Below are 23,747 nucleotides of genomic sequence, written 5' to 3'. Positions count from 1 at the left end.
ATATTATCACAGGTGAAGAGAACACTTTATTTGGAGTAAGAAGACTTGGATTTAAGTTCTGATTCTGCTACTTAGTTTTATAACCGTGAGTAAGTCACTTCACCAAAATGATCCTCAGCTTCTTCATCTGTAGAGTGATAGTGTTGGGCTAGATGATTTCTAAGGTTCATTTCAAGCTCTGATTGTCCTTTTATAAAGTATGATACAGCCAAAGTGTCAAGCAAAGTTTTGACATGTTACTGTTTGTTATGTACTCTTGCCTGTATTGAACATTTTAAGGAAAGAATTGGATCAGTATTCTTGCAGTTTCTCCTTTTCCCCTGTCTCTAATTTTTTCCCTCCTTTTCTTAAATGTTTGTCTGTCACTGTGCCCTCCTCACCTCTGATGCTTTACTGTTTTGGTAACATTATGTTTGCTTCCCCCATGCCTACGTATCATGCCTCAAAGGTCTGAGAAAGAAGAACCTTTCCCCTGGAGCTGTGGAGTCAGATGTGAGGGGAATAACAGGGGTTGATCTCTTTGGGACAACGGATGCAGTTGTAAAACACGTTTTGGAGGTACTGTTTCTGGAGCCAATGATTAGGTATAGATTCCCCAGAAAGGGATTAAGTGACCATATTGGTCTCAAGGATAGTTACTTTGCTATGTAAATCTAAGGAGAAGGGAGAGACTGGATCATAGTCTCCACCTGCCATCACAGAACTGAACCTTTTTCCAAGCCTTTTGTAAGAAATCCAGTCATTCTTTCAATAAATATTTATTGAGTGTCGCCTTGGGACTATGAATGGGTACAATTCATAGTTGAATTGGGGGGTTACAAAGAAGGAATAGACATGGTCCCTGTCCTTAGTTATGGAAACAAAACATTTTACGTGTAAAAATTAAAAACTGGATAATTCAGTAAATTATATGGAGATAGATAAAAACAATGACCTCTACCCTTAAGGAGCTTATATTTTACTGGGGTATACAGTATGAACACTGAGAGGTAGGAGATAACTGAGAAGTAAGATTGTGTCAAGCAAAGCTTCACAGAGCAGGTGTCACATGAGTTGAGCCTTGAAGAGGAGATGAGGACCTTGGGAAGTAAAGATAAGGAAGGAACACATTCCAGACGTGGGAGAGGAGATGGCATGCAAAGTTCAGGAAATAGCCAGTAGTCCAGTTTGACTGAAATGTAGAGTATATAAAGGGGAAAAAGTAATATATAGTGAAGACAAAAAGAGTAGAAGAGAGGGTATGTGAACCTTAGTATGCAGTTGGTAATATTGAGCAACCTGAAACGGTGATCTTCATTTCATTTCAGAATTTTAGAGAATCATGATTCCAGGATTTTATCCACAGGAGTAAAATCAATGACACTAGCATCCTTTTCTATCATCTAGCGTGAATCATTGATTTACTGTTGGTAAGCTGTCATTTGCAAAGCTATGTTAAAAGATTTACTCCTGCATGACTTCTACACAGGGTCACGATCGTGGAGTTAACTGGGCCGCCTTCCACCCCACTATGCCTCTTATTGTGTCTGGGGCTGATGACCGTCAAGTGAAGATTTGGCGTATGAATGGTGAGTAGGCCACTCCACTCCTGGGAACTAGGGACCTTAGACTTTGTGACATGCTCTTCTACCATCAGTAGGTAAGAAGATACACACTTATTGTGTGATTCTGTTCTTCATGTTAATCCTAAAATATAGAAGCTGTCCTCTTTCTTTTTAGAATAGCAGTTTGACATTGTGGAGTTTGAATAAGAAGAGAATTTTTAAAAGGAAGTAGAGAGAAATTTGAAACTATAGAGAGGACCAAAGAAGGAGGAAATACACTGATCAGTTACAGCTACTAGTACAGTTCTTTGTGGTGGTGCTAAACATTTGGTTGAGAGCAGTTCACTATCACATAACCAGTTTCAGTGAGAGCAGAAGATCAGGGAGAGGGTACTTCTGGTGACCTAATTCTTCCTTTCTTCCTACCAGAATCTAAGGCTTGGGAGGTAGATACCTGCCGAGGTCACTACAACAATGTCTCCTGTGCCGTCTTCCACCCTCGCCAGGAACTCATCCTCAGCAATTCTGAGGATAAAAGTATTCGTGTGTGGGATATGTCGAAGCGGTAAGGTAGTTCATGGGGAATTTAATGCTAGGAATGGGGATAGGTAGAAGCCCTAGGGAGGTAGAAGAAGGGAGTAAGGTCCTTTCTTTTCCTTTTAACTATACTAAGAGATTTTTATTTGTCCGTGCATTTTCTTTAGCATTTAGAAAAATCAAACCAAAGACTGTACAGTTTAAAGGAAGATTGATAAGTCATTCGTTCCTCTCTACCTGTCACTGGGGATCTCCCAGGTCTGATCTTTATTCCTCTAAATTCAAACAGATTTTTTTTCCCTTCCATTCTATGGTAAGTTCAAGAAATGAGGAAATCCAAAAATGAAAACATACTTGAGATGAGAAAACTGAAGAACATTATGGTCTCTTGATCAGTTCAGTATTGATCAATCATCATAGGATCATAGCTTTAGAACTCATGGAGGTTAAGTTACTTGCACAGGGTCACACAGCTAGTAAGTGTTCAAGGCAGAATTTGAACCCTGATTGTCCTGGTTGTCCTGATTCCAAGTCTAGCACTCTGTCCGCTATACCATGCTGCCTCAATAACCTTAGTCATCTTTACTTTGGCATGTTCAATATGTTAGTCCTGGTTTGATTTCCTCAATTAGTTTGTTAGCTTGCTACCTTTCAGATTGAAGATTCCTGGGAAACTGATGATTATTTTTCTATTTCTTCTTTTCTCCAATCCATAATAGGACTGGAGTTCAGACCTTCCGTAGAGACCATGACCGTTTCTGGGTTCTAGCTGCCCATCCCAACCTCAACCTCTTTGCTGCAGGTAAGAGCCCTTTTTTCTCCCTCATTGTGCCGCAGAGTTATTCTCCATCACTTTTTAAGTAGATACACAGTAGGTTAACATGGGAGAAATCAAGATTATCAGAGCCAACTGGTTGGATTTTGTTTCTTTTTTTCTCCAGTCTTCTTGGAGAAAAGATGTCCTCTTTTCTCAGAAACCTACTTATTTTGAATTCCACTGGCAAATCACATGCTTTCTTTGTCTGGATCCTGTTTGGTACTGATCCCTTGCCTTTAGAATCTTTTTTTTCCCCTTTTTTAACATTTTTAAAATTTTTAGTTCCAAATTCTCTCTCTCCATTTTTCCCCTTCCTCCCTCACTGAGAAGGCAAGCCATTTGATTTAGGTCAGGGGTTATACACGTACATCATGCAAAACATATTTCTGTATTACTCATGTTGTGAAAGAAAACCCAGACTAAAAAAAAAATCCAAAATACAAGAAAAGCAAAGTTTAAAAAAATAAGATTCAATATGCATTCACACTCCACCAGTTTTTTCTCTGGAGGGAGATAGCATTTTTCAGCATAAGTCCTTTAGAATTGTCTTGGGTCATTGTATTGCTGAGAAGAACTAAATCATTCACAGTTGTTCATCATACAATATTGCTATTAATATGTATACTGTTTTCCTGGTTCTGCTTGCTTCACTTTTCATCATTTCATGTAAGTCTGAACAGGTTTTTCTGAAAGCATCTTGCTAATCATTTCTTATAGTACAGTAGTATTCCATCACAGTCATAGACCATGACTTGTTCAGCCATTCCCCAATTGATGATCCTCAGTTTCCAGTTTTTTGCCACCACAAAAATAACTGCTATAAATATTTTTGTACTTATAGGTCCTCTCTTTTTTTTTAATCTCTTTGGGATACAGACCTAGTAGTAGTATTGCTGGATTGAAGGGTATGCATGGTTTTCTAACCCTTTGGGCATAGTTCCATATTGCTTTCCAGAATGGTTGAATCGGTTCACAACTCTATCAGCAATGCATTAGTATCCCAATTTTTCCACATCTCCTCCAACATTTGTCATTTTCATTTTCTATCATATCTAATAGGTGTGAGGTGGTGCCTCAGAGTTGTTTTAATTTGCATTTCTCTAATCAGTAGTGATTTAGAGCATTTTTTTTCCCCGCTAAGATTATAGATAACTTTGATTTCTTCTGGAAACTGCCTGTTCACATCCTTTGGGGAATACTTGTATTCTTATGAATTTGACTCTGTTCTCTATATATTTCATAAATGACTGGCATTAAGAATCTTCTTGTTTTGTTTTCTTTTGGGCAGTTGGGGTTAAGTGACTTGCCCAGGGTCACACAGCTAGTAAATGTCAAGTATTTGGTCTCAGGCCAGATTTGAACTCGGTTCCTCCTGACTTCAGGGCCAGTACTCTCTCCACTGTGCCACCTACCTGCCCCGGCATCAAGAATCTTAAACCACATACATGTAGTTCTCCTTTCAGACCAAAAAGGAAAAGCAGTAGGAGGTTAGGTCTCCTTATGATAGTGGAAGAAGCTAGTAGAAAATGATCAAGTTTTTAAATCTTTTTCTTAATCTCCTGGGGCTTAGAGATCATGTCATGTCAATATCAGTTGAAAGAACTTAGATTTTTTTTTTTTTTGCCTTATAGTGAGGCAGTCGGGGTTAAGTGACTTGCCCAGGGTCACACAGCTAGTAAGGTCCTCCTGACTCCAAGGCCAGAGCTGTATCCACTCTGCCACCTAGCTGCCCCTGAACTTAGAGCTTTTTAATCTGGAGAATAGAACTCTTGCTAGGAGGAGAGGGGAGGTGAAGAAGACATGATAATTTTCAAGTATTTGAAGGACTGTCATTTGGAAGAGAAATTAAACTTGTTCTACCTAGCCTCCAGGAGTAGAGGTATGACTGGAAATTGCAAAGAGGCAACCCTGAACCCTACGAAGTCTCAACCCTTTCCCCAGCCTTGTCTATTCCTTAGCTTCCATCTCTTACCAAAGTCAACCATTCCTTCACCTTCCATCCAGGTCATGATGGTGGCATGATTGTCTTTAAACTGGAACGAGAGCGACCCGCTTATGCTGTTCATGGCAACATGCTACACTATGTCAAGGATCGATTCTTGCGCCAGCTAGATTTTAACAGCTCTAAAGATGTTGCTGTCATGCAGTTGAGGAGGTAAGGCTGGCTTAAAATTGGCCAGTTAATTCTCCTACCTTCCTAACACCAGTCCATAACAGAACATCTCTCCCATGGGCTTTCATCTGGTGTTTCTTTAAATAGCATTTGGGATTTTTTTCATCCACATCACATTTTGGATCTTCTTGGTGCTGCCCAATTTATACCTCAGTATAGTGGACAAGGAAGGTGGTTATAGGTAGCCTTGGGAGTGGGTATGTTCAGACCCTCAGGTCTAGAACCATCAATTTCAGCTAGTGACTCCTGGGACAGAGAACTCTGCTGCTGTGGTCTTAACTCATCTATCTGTTCTTATGCACAGCAAGGGAAATTATCTTTTAATAGAGTACCCCAACTTGGTGACACCACATTCACCTTAGAGTGGACCAGCCCAGATCAGACTGGGAGATAGAGTTGCACGTCTTCTGAGGGGAAGGTCATTTTGGATTAGTTTGATACACAGCCCTCTCCCTCATTCTTCCACCATCCATCAGCAATATATATGTACAACCCTAAACCAGAGTGCACAGATGATGTGATAACCCCTGGGACTCCTAGTAAAAAGCACTGTCCTCTCAGAAAGCCAGCTGCACCAGCATGCTGAAACATTAATGGTGACAAACCTTGGCATGGGGGGTTTGCTGTCCTTTGCCAATATTGCTGCAATAAAAGTTGGGTTAATATAAACGTTCCAAGGAACTAGAGAAAACTGCCAGAGACAAATCAAGTCATGTTGCTCTGTGGTGTCAATTGTAATTGTGTGTAGGAATTTGGATTTCAACTAGGCTGAACCCACTTCCCTGCAGCCTGTCCTTTCTCAGTTGTTGCCACCACCTTCTGTTCGCTGATTCAGGGTGTACTGGGTTTGTTTTTTAAAAGCTTTTTACTTAGAAGAAAGGACTCAAATTAGAATGTTAGATGGAAAGAAAATGAATGCAACCTTGAGAGAAATTTAAAAATCCAAAAGCTGGATTTTCTCAGTTCTATTCTGATGCTTCGCAATTTCCTCTTCTTTGCATCTCCCTAGTGGTTCCAAGTTCCCAGTGTTCAACATGTCATATAACCCAGCAGAGAATGCAGTCCTACTGTGCACAGTGAGTAGTCACCATTGAGGTGGGCTCTTAAACCTCAAAGTATGTAAGGTTTAAATACCTTCTCTTTCCCATGGCAACACAGTAGCCTACTTAGATGTTTAGAGGATTAGCAGAGTGAACATCCATAGGCCCAAACCAGGGATAGTCCCATTATCATGAGTGAAGGATTGTTGAATAGTATATACCCTAGGAATGGTGAATTCCTTCTTATTGTCCTGTGAAATACAGAATGTCCTAAATCTTCAAAAGGACAATTTTGTTTTGAATTTTTAGTGTTTAACAGTATATTTCCTCTTAGCCTAGGAAGCAGTTAACTTGATCTCATTGTTTGGGTCAGATAATTAATAGGCCTTTTAGAAAAAGATACAGGGTCTCCACGTTACCTTCTCTACTTCTTGCAACCCAAATTGTAGTGAAGTTTAAAAAATATCCCCAGTGTTAGTTCCCCTAATGCCAAGTCAAGAAAATAAGACCAATGTTCCTATTCCACTTTTGATTTATGGGCTCTATTGCTAATTTTTCTTGCTCCAACGCCTATTTTTTAAAGACTAACTCTTCAATGGCAGCTTCTCTTTTAAATAAGCATCTTTTGTTTTTTTTAGTTTACTGAAGAATGCTGGAAGTAGAGAGTAATGGCACTCTAAGGGAGCAGAACAGATTACCTGCATTCAGCCAATTTGCTCTGAGACACGAAAAGATTCTTTTCCCCTTTCTGTCCTTCAGTTTGATCATCCGTAAAATTGAAAAAAGAGTAATGCCTATGGTTATCCTAAATTTTCAGGGTTTGAGGAAGATGAATGGCATTTTATATGTGGGAAAATTTTTGGAAAAGATCCCTACAAACCCTGCCTATTTGTACATTCTTCACACATCTCAGGGAGGGGAGGAATAGGCTATGTTAAAATCAGATATTCAGAGTATTATATGTTTAGAAAAGAAATATTTTCTTTGTGATAGTTTGAAGAGCTTTGCTATGTTCTTTTACATTGATAATCTCACTACTCTCTTTTACAGAGAGCCAGCAACCTAGAAAACAGCACCTATGACCTATATACTATTCCCAAGGATGCTGACTCTCAGAATCCTGATGGTAAGCTTTCAGCTGCTCCACTCATTCCAGCGCCACCCCTCACTCACATCATCATCTCTCTTCAAGTCCTCCACCTTCCCTTCCCAGACCATATCCACATTGCTCATGTCTGTTGGCAGGTGCCGTTGACAACTGCATCATAGGCGACTACACTGTGAAAAATTCATGTTCCTCCCACATTTTATTACCCCAGCTAGATATATATATTTTATAATTTGGTTATTAGAAACTCTCCATTTTCCCTTTCAGCACAGCATGCTCTCCTGGTTTATTGTCAGCTGAGATGACTTTCACCCTGGTAGTTTCATTTATTTAAAAATGTGGTTCCAATCTGGGAATGTGTCACCCTGGGGCTGGGGATTTATGCTCTCCCATCCACTTCCAGCTCCAATTTGCCTCCCCTCACATGTCAGAAAGATGTGGCTGTTAACAGCCCCAATCCCCACCTGGGATCTCAGGATCCAGCTGAGACCCTGCTGCCTCCTCCATCACTCCTACCCCACTGTGAACTGTCTCTCTGTAAGAACTTGCTGACGTTGCTGATTATTGGAGTGGCTCTGCCTCCTGCTCATGTTCTTCTTCCTGTGGTCCCTCCTGTTCATCCTGCAGAAGCCAGCAGGACAGCAGTTCAGGCCTCAGATCTTCATTTCTTTATAAACACCTTGACCCCTGCAGGGGAGCCTTTTTTGTGGCCCATTGATAGTTTAGATTGGTGGGGCATGTCCCCTTCGTTGGGACAACCACTCTCTTCTATGGCATTGCTGCTGCTGCTATGAATGGTCACAGAAACTGTAAGGACCTAGATCTTGACAGAATGAGAACTCAGATGGGAAAAAAAAATTACATCTCTATTCTCACCAACCTCTACCTGAAATTTATCATTTCCTTCCATTAGGAAGTTTAAAAAAAAAACTATTCTGAGAAGGGGTCCATAGGTTTCACCAGACCACCAAGTGGTTCATGACACAAAAATGAGTAAGAACTCTGGATATCTTGGTGATGGATATTTAGGAATCCTTCTAGAACTTCCATTGAGCAGTTTAGCCTCCTCACCAACCTAACTTTTTCTCCCTCAGAACTGCTCAACTGCTTATGAAAATTTGAGGAGTTTTAGCTTTCTCTTATCTCTTTTCCTTTTCCTTGCCTGTCCTGGAGGGGGAAGATGGGATTACTAATTAGCAAAGAAACAACCCAAAGATGGGTAGCAGAAGGAAAGAGGAGGAGAAGCAAAAGACTTGGATAATCCACACATTGGATCACAAGCTCCTGGTAATGGAGTGTTGGCTACAATAATAATTAGCCCTGTAAATAGCCAGACACCCCAGGTGTCTGAGAAATTTAGGCCAGGCCACTCAGTATGTCGGTCAGTACGTTCTGCCACATTATCTCCTGTTACTGATAGATAAAGGAGCGTTACAGTGCATCCTTCTGTTCGTCCTCATACTGAGTGCCCAGACAGTAGGGGCTAGGCATTAAGAAGATCTGCCTCAACTTCATAATCAGCTTCAAGTGACGTGAGATTTTTGTAAGTCTTCTAAGGGCTGATGGCAACGGTTGAACTTTGTTGTGCACCAACTATGTACTAGATGCTGCTCATCACAGAGTCCTCCTTCCTTAAGGGCTCCCCTCAGTCAGAGTGCTTTCTGAATTCTGCACCCAGTCCCACAGGGCTCCTTGAGGAGGCCTGCATTTACATGTTAAAAGCAGCAGAACAGCTGCAAGCTAGAGAGGGGGGCTCTGCCTCTCCTCCAGCTTGTTTAGCCGCCTATCAGTGGGGGGTCCTGGGCCACCGACAGGCGCCTCACTGTGCCACAGCTTGGCCGGGAAGGCCCTGCTCGTTAGCTTGACAGAGTGTTCTGTCTCCTAGGATAGGAGGCCCCTTTGCCAGCACATGGCATTGGCTGACAGGCAGCCACTTGGCCTAGGGAAAGAGGATTGGGGGATTGGTACTGGCATTTGGAGAAGAATGGTGGGGAAAAGTCACTCATCAATAGCCTCGGGTTATGACTGAATTAGTTAGGAAGCAGCTGAGCTGGCATAGCCAAGATGGCAGCCAGCAGGACTGGCAGTTCCATAGCACCTGACTCTGTCACCTGCCAGTGGCTTACCACATGTCCCTCCTTACTGACCCCCGCCCCATCTTGTTCTCCCTAGCCCCTGAAGGGAAACGTTCTTCTGGCCTGACAGCCGTGTGGGTTGCCCGAAATCGTTTTGCTGTCCTGGATCGTATGCATTCGGTGAGTTATAACCAAGATGTTTTTGCAGGGTTTGGTTGCCATTTTTTAAGTGGTGTTTAGTAAACAGAATTGATTTTCAACCTTTCTTGTTGAGATTGACAATTGAGATCACAGGCAGATCACCTCAGGGCTTAAGTTCTAAAATAAGGTGCTCTTTACAATAGCCGAAGCCACAAGGTTTGAAAAATGGAACCTGTAATAAAATATTCCTCTCCCCTGTTGTTGGGTATGAAGAATGTCTTACCGTGGGGCTTGTAATAGACTGTTGGCCTACCTTACTGCATAAAATACTGTCTCTGTTACCACCATGCTCTGTCAGGAAGCTATGAAGCAAACAGTAAGCAGTGTCGTCTTTCTGCCCTTAGATTGAGATCAGTCATATATTTATGTGACTAGCTCTGCAGACTTTCTTTTAGGTTTCTTTGATGAATACAGTCATTGCCAAGCTTCTCTGAATGTCTCCACTGAGGAAAGGGCTAAGAAGAGGGTGCTATGAAAAGGAAAAAACCCTTACCTAATAACACATCTTAAGCTCTTGATCAGCATAAGATTTATGGAATAATGAAAAGAGAGCATATAACTAATTGAAGCTGAGGAAGTAGCTACTCAGAAAGGAACCTTACACATTTTTTCCTGTACACTAAATGCCTTATCCTTTCATTTTCAATTCAGCTTCTCATCAAGAACTTGAAGAATGAAATCACCAAAAAAGTGCAGGTCCCTAACTGTGATGAGATCTTTTATGCAGGCACAGGGAACCTGCTGCTCCGAGACGCTGATTCCATCACACTTTTTGATGTACAGCAGAAGCGGTAATTAGCCCAACTGCTTTGGTCCCTTAGAGACCATCAGAATCTAGATTGTGACCTGGGATAAAGGGATGATGTCCCCCTTATTCTGTGTCTCCTTTTCTTCCTAGGACTCTGGCATCCGTAAAGATTTCCAAAGTGAAGTATGTCATTTGGTCAGCAGATATGTCCCATGTAGCCCTGCTGGCCAAGCATGGTAAGAACTAACCCAGAGCAGGCTCCCTCATCTACCTATACCACCCTGTGTGTCCCAACAGGATACTTATGTCCCTTGCTCCCTGATTCTTATAGCCATCATGATCTGCAATCGTAAACTGGAGTCACTTTGTAACATCCATGAGAATATTCGTGTCAAGAGTGGTGCCTGGGACGAGAGTGGTGTGTTTATCTATACCACCAGCAACCACATCAAATATGCTGTCACTACTGGGTAAGTTCTCTACATAAGAAGATGTATTTTTCTGAAACAACTGACCTATCTTAGAGAGATATATTTGAGATCATCATCTCATTCTCCAAGAGACTTGGAAGTCTTGTTATCAAATCCAGTGACCAGATTTGTACTCTGAAGGTAAGTGGTCATTTTGCTCACCACTGACTTCCTTCACTCATCATTACATAACATTCCTCTACACTTCCTGTCAATGTCTTTTTTTATGTCACCTTCATTTTCAAATATGTCCTTCTCTCCTTTCCTCTCCAAAGAAACTTCTGTTATGACAAAAAATAGAAAAGAAAGCAGTTCAGCAAAACCAACCCAAATATCAAGTCTGACAGTACATAGAATTTCCCCTACCCATCATCTCCCACCTCTAAAAATAATTTTTTCTAAAGGAAAACGCAGAGTTCCTTATCCTACCTTCAGTCTACATGAGAAAGTAAATTAATAATGTCAGCATGTAGTATCATCCTCCTGTCATAAATTCTTTCCTCAATAACTCAGGTAGCATTTGGCAGATCAAGGATAGATGGATCAGTGAGGCTGGATAGGATTTAGCAGCATAGTAAGGAGAAAGAGGCAGAGCTCCCTGTTTTCTCTGTATGGTAGGGCCTACCTTAGACCTGAAACTGTTTCTCCACCGTGCTCATAGCTGTGTTTTCTTCTCCCTCTCTTCTCATGTTTAGGGACCATGGGATCATCCGTACCCTTGACTTGCCAATCTATGTCACACGGGTGAAGGGCAATAATGTGTACTGCCTAGACCGAGAGTGTCGTCCACGAGTGCTTACCATTGATCCCACCGAGTTCAAATTCAAGCTAGCCTTAATCAACAGGAAATATGATGAGGTATGGTGAAAAAACAGCCCCAGGGAAGAGGGGACATCTTTAAGTAAAATCAAATGCAAGAATTGCTACTTCTCTTCTGAGCAGTCTTTATCACCATCCCTGCTCCCACAAACATACTTCTAGGTACTGCACATGGTGAGGAATGCCAAGTTGGTGGGCCAGTCCATCATTGCCTATCTCCAGAAGAAGGGCTATCCAGAAGTGGCACTGCACTTTGTTAAGGATGAGAAGACTCGATTTAGTTTGGCCCTGGAATGTGGCAACATTGAGGTAAAGCCACCAGTCTCTTGGAATATCAGGGCATGGGTTGGTAGTTGAAGAATTGGATAATTGGGTTTGTAAGAGAAGAACCTCAAATGCAGTTCAGGATTTTTTAGATGGTAAGCTGTATCACCGTTATGTTTGTGTTCTCTTTGTCTCCTACCTGTCTTTATCTTTGTCTCTGTGAGTATCTCATAACCTGTGGTATTTCTGTTTTCACTTTCTTTTATTACTCCCAAGACAAGAACGGGATAGTCAAAATGGAGAACAAATCACAGCATTCGTTGTTCTGCTTCCTCAGGTAGAGAGAGGAGTTTATTAAATTCCTCTTTGAAAGGAGTCTATTAAAATGACATAATGATGTGAGATGTTTATCACATCCGTTCAACTCTGAATATCTGCCTTTTTAGTCTTACTTTACGAGATGTCAGGGCAGCAAGGTAGCACAGTGAATAGAGCACTGGGCCGAATTCAGATTTGACCTCAGACGCTTAACTAGCTGTGTGACCCTGGGCAAGTCACTTAACTCTGTTTGCCTTAGTTCCTCATCTGTAAAATGGGCTAGAGAAGGAAATGGCAAACTGTTTCAGTATCTTTTCCAAGAAAACCCCAAATGGGGTCACAGGTGAGATACAACTGAAAAATGACTAAAACAACAACAGAGACCCCAGCTGACTCACCTTTAAGAACCTAACAATACAACATGCAGGAAACAGGGTAGCTAAGTTGGACCTGATTCCATGGAGTTCCACAGCTTCTCTGATATCATTTCAGTGAATAATTTGTTGAAAAACTGTGCAAATTAATCATAGAATTACTTGATTTGAGCGTTGAAAGGGACCTTAGAAACTATCAAATCCAAACCATACCCAGAAGGAATTCCCACTATAATAGCTAAGTGGTCATCTAGCCTCTGGTTAAATAACCACTAAGGAATAACCTACCACCTCTAGAGTTAGCCCCTTCCACTTTCCCTAACCCACTCCAAGTTGTAAGGCTAGACAGTGGCAAAGCTGGTGTGGTTCCCTGACGTGGATCCAAATCCCTGAGGAATATACATATGACAGGGTGATTTCAATCAGATAGAATAAGAATAAGGTCTAATAGAATTGAAAGTACAGCCGGTGCCCCAGTAACTTAACTTGAAGTCTAAACCTTCAGAGTTCCTAGGTCAGCAACAGCCACTCTTAACCTCTCAGTTGTATCTCTTGGGATATCCTCAGATTGCCCTAGAAGCAGCCAAGGCTCTAGATGACAAGAATTGCTGGGAAAAGCTAGGAGAAGTGGCCCTACTCCAGGGAAACCATCAGATTGTGGAGATGTGCTACCAACGTACCAAGAATTTTGATAAACTTTCCTTCCTATACCTCATCACTGGCAACCTTGAGAAACTTCGCAAGATGATGAAGATCGGTGAGGTCCCTAAAACCAGGGTTAGAAAAAGAGGGTCTGTGGAGGAGGGAAGAAAAAGAGAAGAGGACATGACCTGATGTTTCTTCTTATCTTGTGCAGCTGAGATCCGAAAAGACATGAGTGGCCATTATCAAAATGCCCTGTACCTGGGTGATGTTTCAGAACGTGTGCGCATCCTGAAGAATTGTGGGCAGAGTGAGTTTAAAATACATATCAGGTCCTTTAACTCTTAAATAGCCACTGCTTTCCATTCCATAATACATACCTGTTAGGGTCAGGGATCTGGGTTTGTATGCTTCCTTTTGTATTTCCCAGGAAGCCTGCCGTCATGGGGTGGGGAGGGGAGAGGGGAACGACACATATTCACACAAAAAAGAAGGTGCTGCCCATGACTTTAAGACCAGGAATGCTTCTACAGGAAGAGCAAAAGTATGGGTGTTAGTGTAATACAGGAGTTTGAGAGGCTTAGAATCAGAATTCCCAAAAACTAGATGGGTAAAATCCTTCTCTTAAAACACAGACTGGCTCAGTTCTAGAACCACCTTCCTGCAGATCTCCCAGGTCAAGAATGATCTATACTTTATGCATACCATAATAATCTGACCACCTGACATCCCAAGGAGGATGCCATTCATGTTTGTAGGTCTGTTGGATTGTGGTGTCCTGGCAAGTCAGAGGAAAGGGATGAGGTTGGTGTACTAGAACAGCCACAGCTTAAAATGGCAATTTAGGAATCAACTGGTAGAGAAGGTAATGATTCTGCTTTTCCCCTCAAAACCTACACACCTTTTCATTGCTCCAAAAGGAGCTCTCACTTCTCAAGAAACCAGAAAAAGAAAAGATTCTCACCAGATAGAACATTAATGTCCAGGTTAAGGGATAGAGAAAGTAGATGTCTAGAATTGAGGTCCGTTTCCTCCACAGAATCCCTGGCCTACCTTACAGCTGCCACTCATGGTCTGGATGAGGAAGCAGAGAGCCTCAAGGAGACATTTGACCCAGAGAAGGAGACAGTAAGTCCCAGATTAGGCTCTTTTGATCTGGATCAGGGGAAAAGTCTGAGCTCCTAGAAGGGACTTTGGTGTATAAAATTTTGAAGGTTGACATCAATGACCAGAGTGGACCCCAGCCATTTTCCCTTTGTTTTTTATAACCTTGTTGCTATTCTTGATCACCCTTCAGATTCCAGACATTGACCCTAATGCCAGGCTGCTTCAGCCACCTGCACCCATCATGCCATTGGACACCAACTGGCCCCTGCTAACTGTTTCCAAAGGCTTCTTTGAGGGTTCTATTGCCAGCAAGGGTAAGTATACACCACATCCACTAGCTGTCAACTATCTAGTACCACTTTTTGTTTATTGAAGTGACTGGTACATAGGTGCTTAATAAATGTTTACTGATTGATTAATTGGTATAACTCAGTGGATATTGTCAGCAATCTATGCTTTACTTTGGCTCCATCTGCCTTTTTTTCTGGGTGTCCCTTATGGGACACAAGCCTCTGGAAATGTGAAGCTGCCTGTACCATGACACTGCCTTAAAATGCAGCTTCATCTGCGTCATACTCTGTCTTATGGATCTTTCAAACAGGTGTAGAGGGGAAAATTAAGATTGAATTACTTGCAAGGAAAAATGAATAAAGATATGTTTGTGAAGAGTAGCTAAGTTCTCTAATGAATCTGAATTGTAGTAAGACAGATTTAGGCCAGATTTTAGAGAGAAATGAGACTATAAGAAAGGGGTTATCATCCTAGAGTTTATCTGGCACAAAGGCCAATTTTCAGGAGCTTATAGGTCAGTTCTTTCGAAGCTCCAGTCCTTATTTATTATGAAAGTTGGCCCTTATTGCAATATTCAGCACAGTAATAGTTCCCAACTTTCAAGAGTTAACATATTATCTCTTTCCTCCCCAAATACCAAAAGAGAAAAAGAACCCTGTGTGTCCCTTCTAAAGAGTTGCTAACCCCATCTGTTTAAGTTAGGCCTTGGATGAAAAAGAATAAACAGGATTAAGAAACATCTGTTGGGGGGTCAAGATCTTTTGGTTGCCTCAGCTCTGTGACCTCTTTCTTCCCCATCCTTACAGGGAAAGGAGGTGCACTGGCTGCTGACATTGACATTGACACTGTTGGCACTGAAGGCTGGGGAGAGGATGCAGAGCTGCAGCTGGATGAAGGTGAGAGATTTGCACGAGGAAAAGCCAGTGAAATGGATTCAGAGATTTGAGTGGGCCATTGGATGGAAACCTACAGGGGCAATCTGAAGGTTTCCAAATTAATGGGGGCCAACTAGGCCTGTAGAGTTCAGCTTCACTGAGACTGTGGCCATGCATCTATCCAAAGCCGACAAAAATTTGGATTTTCCTTACAGATGGCTTCGTGGAAGCTGCAGAGGGTTTTGGCGATGAAGCTCTTGCTAAAGGGCAGGAAGAAGGAGGTGGCTGGGACGTAGAAGAAGACCTGGAACTTCCACCTGAGCTAGTATGGAGAGTTCCTTTCCTGTTTTTGTGCATTGCTCAGTAGGGGTTGTGACATAAGACTGAGTCTCCCAAAGGATGGAGATCTAGGCTTTCTATCTCCCTTGATAACTTCTATTCAGTCTGCTGCTTCTTTTCCTTTGGAAGGAAAAGGTGGTATGGGAAAGGACCCACATTAAGAAAATGCTATATGATTTTTTTTTCCTGTGATTCTCCTGGTTCTGTGAATATAGACAAATCTATTATTCATTTTACTGGGTGTGGAGGCTTGAGGCAATAGTTTCTATGCTTTGAATTCCTCAGAGCAAAAGGGTAAGGAAGCCAAGAGAGTGAATTTCTCTTCCTCTCCAGGATGTTTCCCCTGGGGCAGCTGGAGGCACTGAAGATGGATTCTTTGTGCCCCCCACCAAGGGAACGAGTCCTACTCAGGTAAGTAGACGGGAACAAACATTTATTAAGCACCTGGCATGTGCCAGGCACTGTGCTAAAAGGGAGGTGCTATTATTGTCCCCATTTTACAATTGAAGAAATGGTGAATACAGGGGCAGCTAGGTGGCACAGTGGATAGAGCACTGGCCTTGGATTCAGGAGGACCTGAGTTCAAATCCAGCCTCAGACACATAACACTAGCTGTGTGACCCTGGGCAAGTCACTTAACCCCATTGTCTATCCAAAAGAAAAAAAAGAAATGGATACAGAAGTTAAGAGACTTGCTTAAGATTTGAACTCAGTTCTTTCTGACTCTGGGCCCAGTGCTGTACTTAATGCATCACCTAGTTGCTATAGGGAGATGTAGCCTTCATAATGCCTGGCACATAATAGGCACTTAATAAAAATTTATTCAGTAAAAAAATTGTAGAGTTGAATTGATTATATAGCTAATAGGGTGTTAATACCCAAGATAAAAAAGGAGACAGTAATAGAATACCTAGCTATTTTTGGTGGGTTCAAGTCACCCAGCCCAGATAAACTATACCCTCAGGACCTCAGAGAACTGGCAGATGTGATTGGTGAGTCATTGTCAGTGCTGTTTGAAAGGGTGTCAACTGGAGAGGTGCTGTAAGGATAGGAATAGGAGAATGTACCAGTTTTCAAAAAAGAAAATAATGCTTCACTTTTACTCTAAGATAGGAGGATAGTTAACAAATGTTTACAAAAGGAAGAGTGGTTGCAAAAAACCAATGTAACTTAACCAGAAATGTGTCATACCAGAGTAAGTTTATTTCCTTTCTTTAAAAAGTTACTAAACTGGCCAGTTGTTACTGTAGCAACAAATTACCTAGAACTTAGCAAAAATGTTTGATAAAATAATCCTTGCTGTTCTTGTGAAATACTTAGAGAAATGTGGCTTAAGCAGTAGTAAAATTAAGTGGCTTTGGAAGTAGTTGAATGGCTGGACTCAAATTCTGTTGTGGACATTCTCAGGGTGCTATACTTTTTTCATTGCATTTAATATTTTACCACTGATTTGGATGAAGGGAACATGCTAGTTAATATGACGGAATTCTAAAAGATCTTAACAAGGTAGGACACTGGGTTAGATCTAATTAAACCAAATTTCAGAGGGTTAACACTTAGTTTCAAAAAATCCTTTTCAGAAGATAGTAGGTAGTTGGTTCAAGAAAGATTTAGGAGTTTTAGTGGACCGGAGGCTTAACAAGAGTTAGCAGTGGGATATGTCTATCAGGAGCGCTAATACATTCTTAGGTTGCAGTGAAACACAGTAGCCAGGAATAAGGTGGTTGATAATCAAGTTGTACTCGTCCCTCATTAAGCCACAATTAGAATATTGTCTTTAGTTTTAGGTGTCACATTTTTTTTCCCCTAAGATTTCTTTTTTTCTTTTTTTTTCAATTTTTTAAATTTAATAGTATTTTTTCTTAATTACATATAAATATAGTTTTCAGCATTCATCTTTATAAGATTTTGAATTCCAGATTTTTCTCTCTCTCTCCCCCCTCCCAAGACAGCAAACAATCGGATATAGGTTATACATGTACAATCATGTTAAATATTTCCATATTAGTCATGTTGTGAAAGAAGAATCAGAACAAAAGGTGAAACCATGAGAAAGAAAAAACAAAAAAAAGTGAAAATAGTATGCTTCAGTCTGCGTTCAGACTCCATAGTTCTTTTTCTGGATGTGTTAGCATTTTCCATCACAAGTCTTTTGGAATTGTCTTGGATCATTGTATTGCTGAGAAGAGCTAAATGTCTCACAGTTGGTCATTGCACAGTGTTGCTGTTACTGTGTATGATGTTCTCCTGATTCTGCTTACTTCACTCAGCATCAGTTCATGTAAGCTTTACCAGGTCTTTCTGAAATCCACCTACTCATCATTTCTTATAGCACAGTAGTATTCCATTACATTCATACAGCACAACTTGTTCAGCCATTCCCTAGTTGATGGGCATTTCTTCAATTTCTAATTCTTTGCCACCACAAAAAGAGCTGCTATAAATATTTTTGTACATGTGAGTCTTTTTCCCATTTGTATGATCTCTTTAGGATACAGACCTAGAGGTGGTATTGCTGGATCAAAGGATATGCAGTTTTATATGGGCATTACATTTTAAAATGGATATTGAAAAACTGGATAGTGTCCATAAGAGGTCAAAAAGTTGAAGGTCCTTGAAAGCAATAACACATGAAAATCAGTTGAAGGAACCTGGAGATGTTTAGTCTGGAGGAGAGACGCTCTGGGGGGGGGTAATAATATTATTCAAATTGGGGCTTTGTCATTTGGAGGAGGAATTGGACCTTTTCCACTTGGCTTCACAAAGCAGAATTAGGAACAATGCATCGAAATTGCAAAGAAGGTAGAATTAAGGGAAATAGAGTTGGTTTTTCACAACATGTCTACTGTGGAGGTGTTTTGCATGACTGCACACGTGTAACGTGTATTGGGTTGCTTGCCTTTTCGGTGGGGGGAGGTGGGTGGGTGGGGAGGGGGGGAGGGAGAGGATTTGAAACCTAAAGTTTTAAAAACATATGTTTAAAAAATGTTTTCAGATGCTATTGGGAAATGGGAAATACAGGAAATGGGGTACAGAGGTCTGTCCTGCCTATGGGAAAATGGGGGGGAGGGGGATAGAAGAATCGGGAAGAGATGGAGGAGAGGACGAACTGGGGGAGGGGATGTTCAGAATGCATGCCATCTTGGGGTGGGGGAGGGGTGATATGGGATGAAAATTTGGAGCTCAAAATCTTGTGGAAGTGAATATTGAAAACTGAAAATAAATAAATTTATATCTAAAAAAAGAAATTGCAAAGAAGGAAATTGAGGCTTATAGTAATGAAACATTTTTACAGGATTATCAAAAAAATGAAAGAGGCTTTGTTAGATAGTAGTGTAGGTGCCCCTTCACTGGAGATTTTCAAATAAAGATTGGATAACCACTTGTAGAGGAATGTAAAGGGTATTCTTTTCCAAGTATGGATTAAATTAGACGTCACTTAAGTCCCTTCCATCTCTATACATCTGTAATTCTGATTTTATCCTTAGGGTGCTGCCTTCTTCCTGACCTAGCTAATGTGTAGTTGGTGACAAACAAGTCTGGTAAAACTTGAAGAGATGGGAGATGGGAGAAAAAAGTATGTTTTTCACCTTCATAGGATCATAGAATCTGTATTTAGAGCTCTAAGGGACCTTAGAAACTTTTGAGTCCAGCACTCTCATTTTATAGATGAAGAAACTAAAGTACAAAGAGGTTATGACTTGCTCAGGGTTATACCATCAGTGTCTGTGGCAGGATTTGAATTCAGATCTTACTGACTTGTAAGTCCAGCACTCTACCCACCGTGCCATCTAGTTGCTAAGACATTTCGTTTCCCCCATCAGATCTGGTGCAATAATTCCCAGCTGCCAGTTGACCACATCCTGGCAGGCTCCTTTGAGACAGCCATGCGGGTAAGTCCTCTCGGTGCAGCCTCCAGCTTATCTCATCCAGGATCCCCTAAGGAGCTCATGGCATCCATCTGAATCCTGTAAAAGATGCTTTCTCTTCCCATAAGTACATATGCCTCTGTCTGGCCATCCCAGTCCCTTCCCTCTGCTTCCCATTATCTCTCCAGCTGACCCACTGGTTAGTAGTTCCTCTTAGTTCCCCTTCCTTCTTCCTACCCTTTTGCTGCCTCCAAGGTCCATATCAGTGGAATAAGTACCCTTTCAAGGACAATTTGTATGCTGTAAATTCTGTGTAGAAGCAGCCCAGTTTACAGGGTTTTCACATGTTTTATCTTCTTCCTACAGCTCCTTCACGACCAGGTTGGAGTAACCCAGTTTGGCCCCTATAAGCAGTTATTTCTCCAGACGTATGCCCGAGGCAGGACCACATACCAGGCTCTGCCCTGCCTACCCACCATGTATGGTTACCCAAATCGCAATTGGTAAGGGCCTACTCTCTCCTTGCTTCCTAAAACAGTAGAGTAAGTGTTTAAAATAACAGGATTTCCGCTTCAAGGCCCACAAGTTGGCCAGTGACAAAGCCAGGTTTGTCCTTGCATCAAGTGTGTTTGAGAGCAAAAGGCTGGTATTTAGAATGTTCACTCTCCTTGACACTGTTCTTCCCAGCTGCCAGGCTACCTACAAGGTGGATGTTGATCTTTAACTAGCCCCTACTATCTCCTTTCTTTCCTCACCTTCATCTTTCCAGGAAAGATGCAGGGCTGAAGAATGGTGTGCCAGCTGTGGGGCTGAAGCTTAATGACCTGATCCAGCGACTGCAGCTGTGCTATCAGCTCACTACAGCGGGCAAGTTTGAGGAGGCAGTGGAGAAATTTCGTTCTATCCTGCTTAGCGTGCCACTTCTTGTAGTGGACAGTAAGCAAGAAATTGCTGAGGTAAGAAGTTGTGTGATCTCTTGGCCCTCGTCATCACCTTCTCTGCTGGGCCTGACTTTGCCATTTTTGGCCCCTTTTCTCAGGCCCAGCAGCTCATTGCCATCTGCCGTGAGTACATTGTGGGTTTGTCAATGGAGATTGAGAGGAAGAAGTTGCCCAAGGAGAGCCTAGAACAGCAGAAGCGCATCTGTGAGGTGAGAACTGTAGGCCCTTTCCCCAGTCCTGGGATCTTTATGTGATCTACTCTCACCATAGCTTGAAAATGGGGCTCCATCTTCACATGGTCTTTAATTCAGGGTCAATAGGAAATGAGGTTGGCTGAGCTGGGACAGTTTGGTCTAAGCTTAAGGCAGAGAAAAGAATATCACAGTCTTTGTTTTAAATATTGTCTCCCATTGCTACCAGTCCCCCATACCATGGAGCTGGAAGCCCTTCTGCTTTGTAATCGAGTCACAAGCTCTCTTTCTAGAGTACTTTCTATTTAGTCCTGCTTCTATTGATGGACTCAGTCTCACACTAAGCTACTAATTTTTACAGCACCAGCCTAATACATAGCCAGTCAAGCCCCCAGAACTTGAGCATTAATTGTGTTCTCTTTTCTCCCTACCAGATGGCAGCTTACTTCACCCACTCCAATCTGCAGCCTGTGCATATGATCCTGGTGCTTCGAACGGCTCTTAATCTCTTCTTTAAACTCAAGAACTTCAAGACTGCTGCTACCTTTGCACGGCGCCTATTAGAACTGGGGCCCAAGCCTGAAGTGTCCCAGCAGGTAGCCGGCACTTTCTTAGGCAATTATGGGGGAAATCAGGGTTAGTCAAGTATATTCAGAAGGAGAAACTCTAGGATCTCTGTCCCCCACAACAGGTACCATGGAGGCAGGTGGGTCTTCCCTGGGTACTTCTTTACCTCTAGAGATTGAGGAAGGAGTAAGTTTACTCAATCCAGCTGTTGTGGGAAAGAGATAGATGTTAAAGAACTGGACATGGGGCCAACAGGAAGGGTGATTATGTACCCCCAGAAATGAGAAGTTCAGTTGTTTATCTCCAGAATTTCACAACCATTCTTCCTAAATTAAGAAGGAGAAAATACCACAGCCATATATATGTGTGTACATGCACACATATGTGTTCTATCCCTCATCCAAAATAGCAATGTTCCCATCAGTTGGAAGTGTCGTGGCTTTCTGTGGCTGAGATGAAATATGCCAAACTTGTGAAGGACTATGGATCAAAAGTACTAATTTTTGGGTGAGACACAAAACAGAAGAATGGGTATTCCCCCTCATCCGTGGAACAGTGTCCCTTGAATAATGAATAACTTGGGAATATATGTCTCTGTGTGTGTGCGTGTGTGTGTGTATTCTTTAGAGTGGCAGCATCACATGGTGCATAGAGACCCAGCCTCAGAGTCAGAATGACCTGGGTTCAGGTCTCTCCTCTGATGCACACTGACTGTGTGACCCTGGGAAGGTGACCTAACTTCTCAGTGTCTGCCACACTGGTCACAATTCTGGGCCATTTATAAAAGGAAGCCTTAAATGGTGGGAGCTTTATTCACAGCAACTGCAACAAGGGGGCAAAAAATTGCTAAAACATGCTAGGGGGTGCTGGAAAGATCTTCTGTGAACCATCACCCTCCCTCTCTCTAATATCCCCTTAGACTCGAAAGATCCTGTCAGCCTGCGAGAAGAACCCCACAGATGCCTACCAGCTCAATTATGACATGCACAACCCTTTTGACATCTGTGCTGCATCCTACCGACCTATTTACCGTGGCAAGCCAGTGGAGAAATGTCCCCTCAGTGGGGCTTGCTACTGTCCTGAGTTTCAGGGCCAGATCTGCCGTGTCACCACAGTAAGTACTGTCCAAGGGGACTCTTCAAGGACAGAGATTTCTCTTTTATACACCTTCTTTACTGCTCCATGTCAATGAATAAAAAAGTTCTGAGTTCATCACCCTTACTGAGTAGAATGGAGCAGATATGTCCTTGGGCCTCTCAGCCCCACATAAATATCCTCTTGAAGCACTCTCATCCTTAGATGCTCCAACTTCTCTCTGGCTCACTTTTTTTTTCTTTTGTTCTCTTCCATAGGTGACAGAAATTGGCAAAGATGTGATTGGTCTAAGAATCAGTCCTCTGCAGTTCCGCTGAGGCTCTGTGCTGGGGTATGGATTAGGTATAGAACCATTTTGCTACTGGTGGTTCTTCCCAGAGAAAATCCTCCATGTTATCATCTGGCTTGTATCCTCATTTCTGATTTTCCCCACCCTAAGTTTCTTACCCCCATTCCCTGGTTTTTTTTTCCTCCCCTGCTGTAGCCAGTTGAGATGTTTATGGCTTAATACCTATTCTTTTGCAATCCATGGTTACTGTAATTTGGGCCATAATTGGTCTATCCAAGTAAAAGCCTGCTCACTCCCTCCTTAGCTAAGATCTGTCAGGAAGAGAATGAAGATTCCATGGAGCAAAGAACCAACTATTCACCCAACAGCTTTATCCCGCTAATCCTCTCTTCCCTGTTCCCCCACAAGAAAAATATTCTAGAATGTGCTGTCAGTCCTCTCAGCCTCGCTTGGCCCTCAAACACCACATAGGACTGACTGGATTTACTTGGACCATGCGGCCTCTTTTTGCCCGGTAGACAGAGTTCAGTTCTGAAAGAGATCTAGCTGATTCCTAAAATAGAAACACTTTCATATTGATTTATCCTTTATCACTGCTCCTGTTCATGAGTTTTGTTTCTGACATTTAATAAATTGGATTTACTAATTGAGTAGCTTGATTTATTACGTTTCTCTCAATCCATTCTTATGTTCCTTAATTCTCACTCCGTGTCCCATTAAGTTAAGGATTCATTCAGCATATATTTGTTCATCCCTACTGTGTTAAGGGCACTGCATGTAATGCTGAGGGAGCAATAGGGTTAGGGATTAGACCTGTGATTTTGTTGTTATAGACAACTCCCAGTAAGGAAATTCTCTCTCAGTGCTTATTAGTATTTCTTTTCAACTTGTGGTCTTAGAAAGTTGCGCCTGAAGCAGCTTCAACTGACCATATCCAGTGAGCTGTGCCTCTTATAAATAGGGAGAATAAATAAGGAGAAAAAACAGTTAAGTAAAACTAACCAACATATCAAATGAGTCCCACATAAGTTGTCCCATGCTTTTTGAAATCAT

General features: G+C 41.9%; 1 protein-coding gene across 1 annotated transcript in view; it reads left to right on the top strand.

Annotated features, from left to right (window-relative positions):
* The window catches only part of COPA (coat protein complex I subunit alpha), a 38,479-nt gene extending 15,135 nt beyond the window's left edge, over positions 1–23,344 (top strand). Inside the window, exons 7-33 of the mRNA XM_020979554.2 lie at positions 449–558; positions 1,469–1,568; positions 1,974–2,109; positions 2,801–2,883; positions 4,903–5,053; positions 6,081–6,147; positions 7,162–7,237; positions 9,392–9,474; positions 10,147–10,286; positions 10,394–10,479; positions 10,575–10,713; positions 11,409–11,571; positions 11,695–11,841; positions 13,056–13,245; positions 13,345–13,440; positions 14,170–14,258; positions 14,428–14,551; positions 15,335–15,424; positions 15,619–15,728; positions 16,076–16,153; positions 19,567–19,635; positions 19,978–20,114; positions 20,381–20,567; positions 20,651–20,761; positions 21,178–21,339; positions 22,230–22,424; positions 22,663–23,344. Of these exons, the coding sequence (XP_020835213.1) occupies positions 449–558; positions 1,469–1,568; positions 1,974–2,109; positions 2,801–2,883; positions 4,903–5,053; positions 6,081–6,147; positions 7,162–7,237; positions 9,392–9,474; positions 10,147–10,286; positions 10,394–10,479; positions 10,575–10,713; positions 11,409–11,571; positions 11,695–11,841; positions 13,056–13,245; positions 13,345–13,440; positions 14,170–14,258; positions 14,428–14,551; positions 15,335–15,424; positions 15,619–15,728; positions 16,076–16,153; positions 19,567–19,635; positions 19,978–20,114; positions 20,381–20,567; positions 20,651–20,761; positions 21,178–21,339; positions 22,230–22,424; positions 22,663–22,722 (3,179 nt within the window). The 3' untranslated portion in view covers positions 22,723–23,344. The remainder of the gene's footprint in view (positions 1–448; positions 559–1,468; positions 1,569–1,973; positions 2,110–2,800; positions 2,884–4,902; positions 5,054–6,080; positions 6,148–7,161; positions 7,238–9,391; positions 9,475–10,146; positions 10,287–10,393; positions 10,480–10,574; positions 10,714–11,408; positions 11,572–11,694; positions 11,842–13,055; positions 13,246–13,344; positions 13,441–14,169; positions 14,259–14,427; positions 14,552–15,334; positions 15,425–15,618; positions 15,729–16,075; positions 16,154–19,566; positions 19,636–19,977; positions 20,115–20,380; positions 20,568–20,650; positions 20,762–21,177; positions 21,340–22,229; positions 22,425–22,662) is intronic.
* The last annotated feature ends 403 nt before the right edge of the window (positions 23,345–23,747 follow it).

The sequence above is a fragment of the Phascolarctos cinereus genome, unplaced genomic scaffold (genome assembly GCF_003287225.1).
Source record: "Phascolarctos cinereus isolate Bilbo 61053 unplaced genomic scaffold, phaCin_HiC Scaffold_5;HRSCAF=322, whole genome shotgun sequence".
In the NCBI taxonomy this organism is placed as follows: Eukaryota; Metazoa; Chordata; class Mammalia; order Diprotodontia; family Phascolarctidae; genus Phascolarctos; species Phascolarctos cinereus.
The sequence above is the reverse complement of the archived record's forward strand: the minus strand, read 5'-3'. Positions and strand labels throughout refer to the sequence as shown.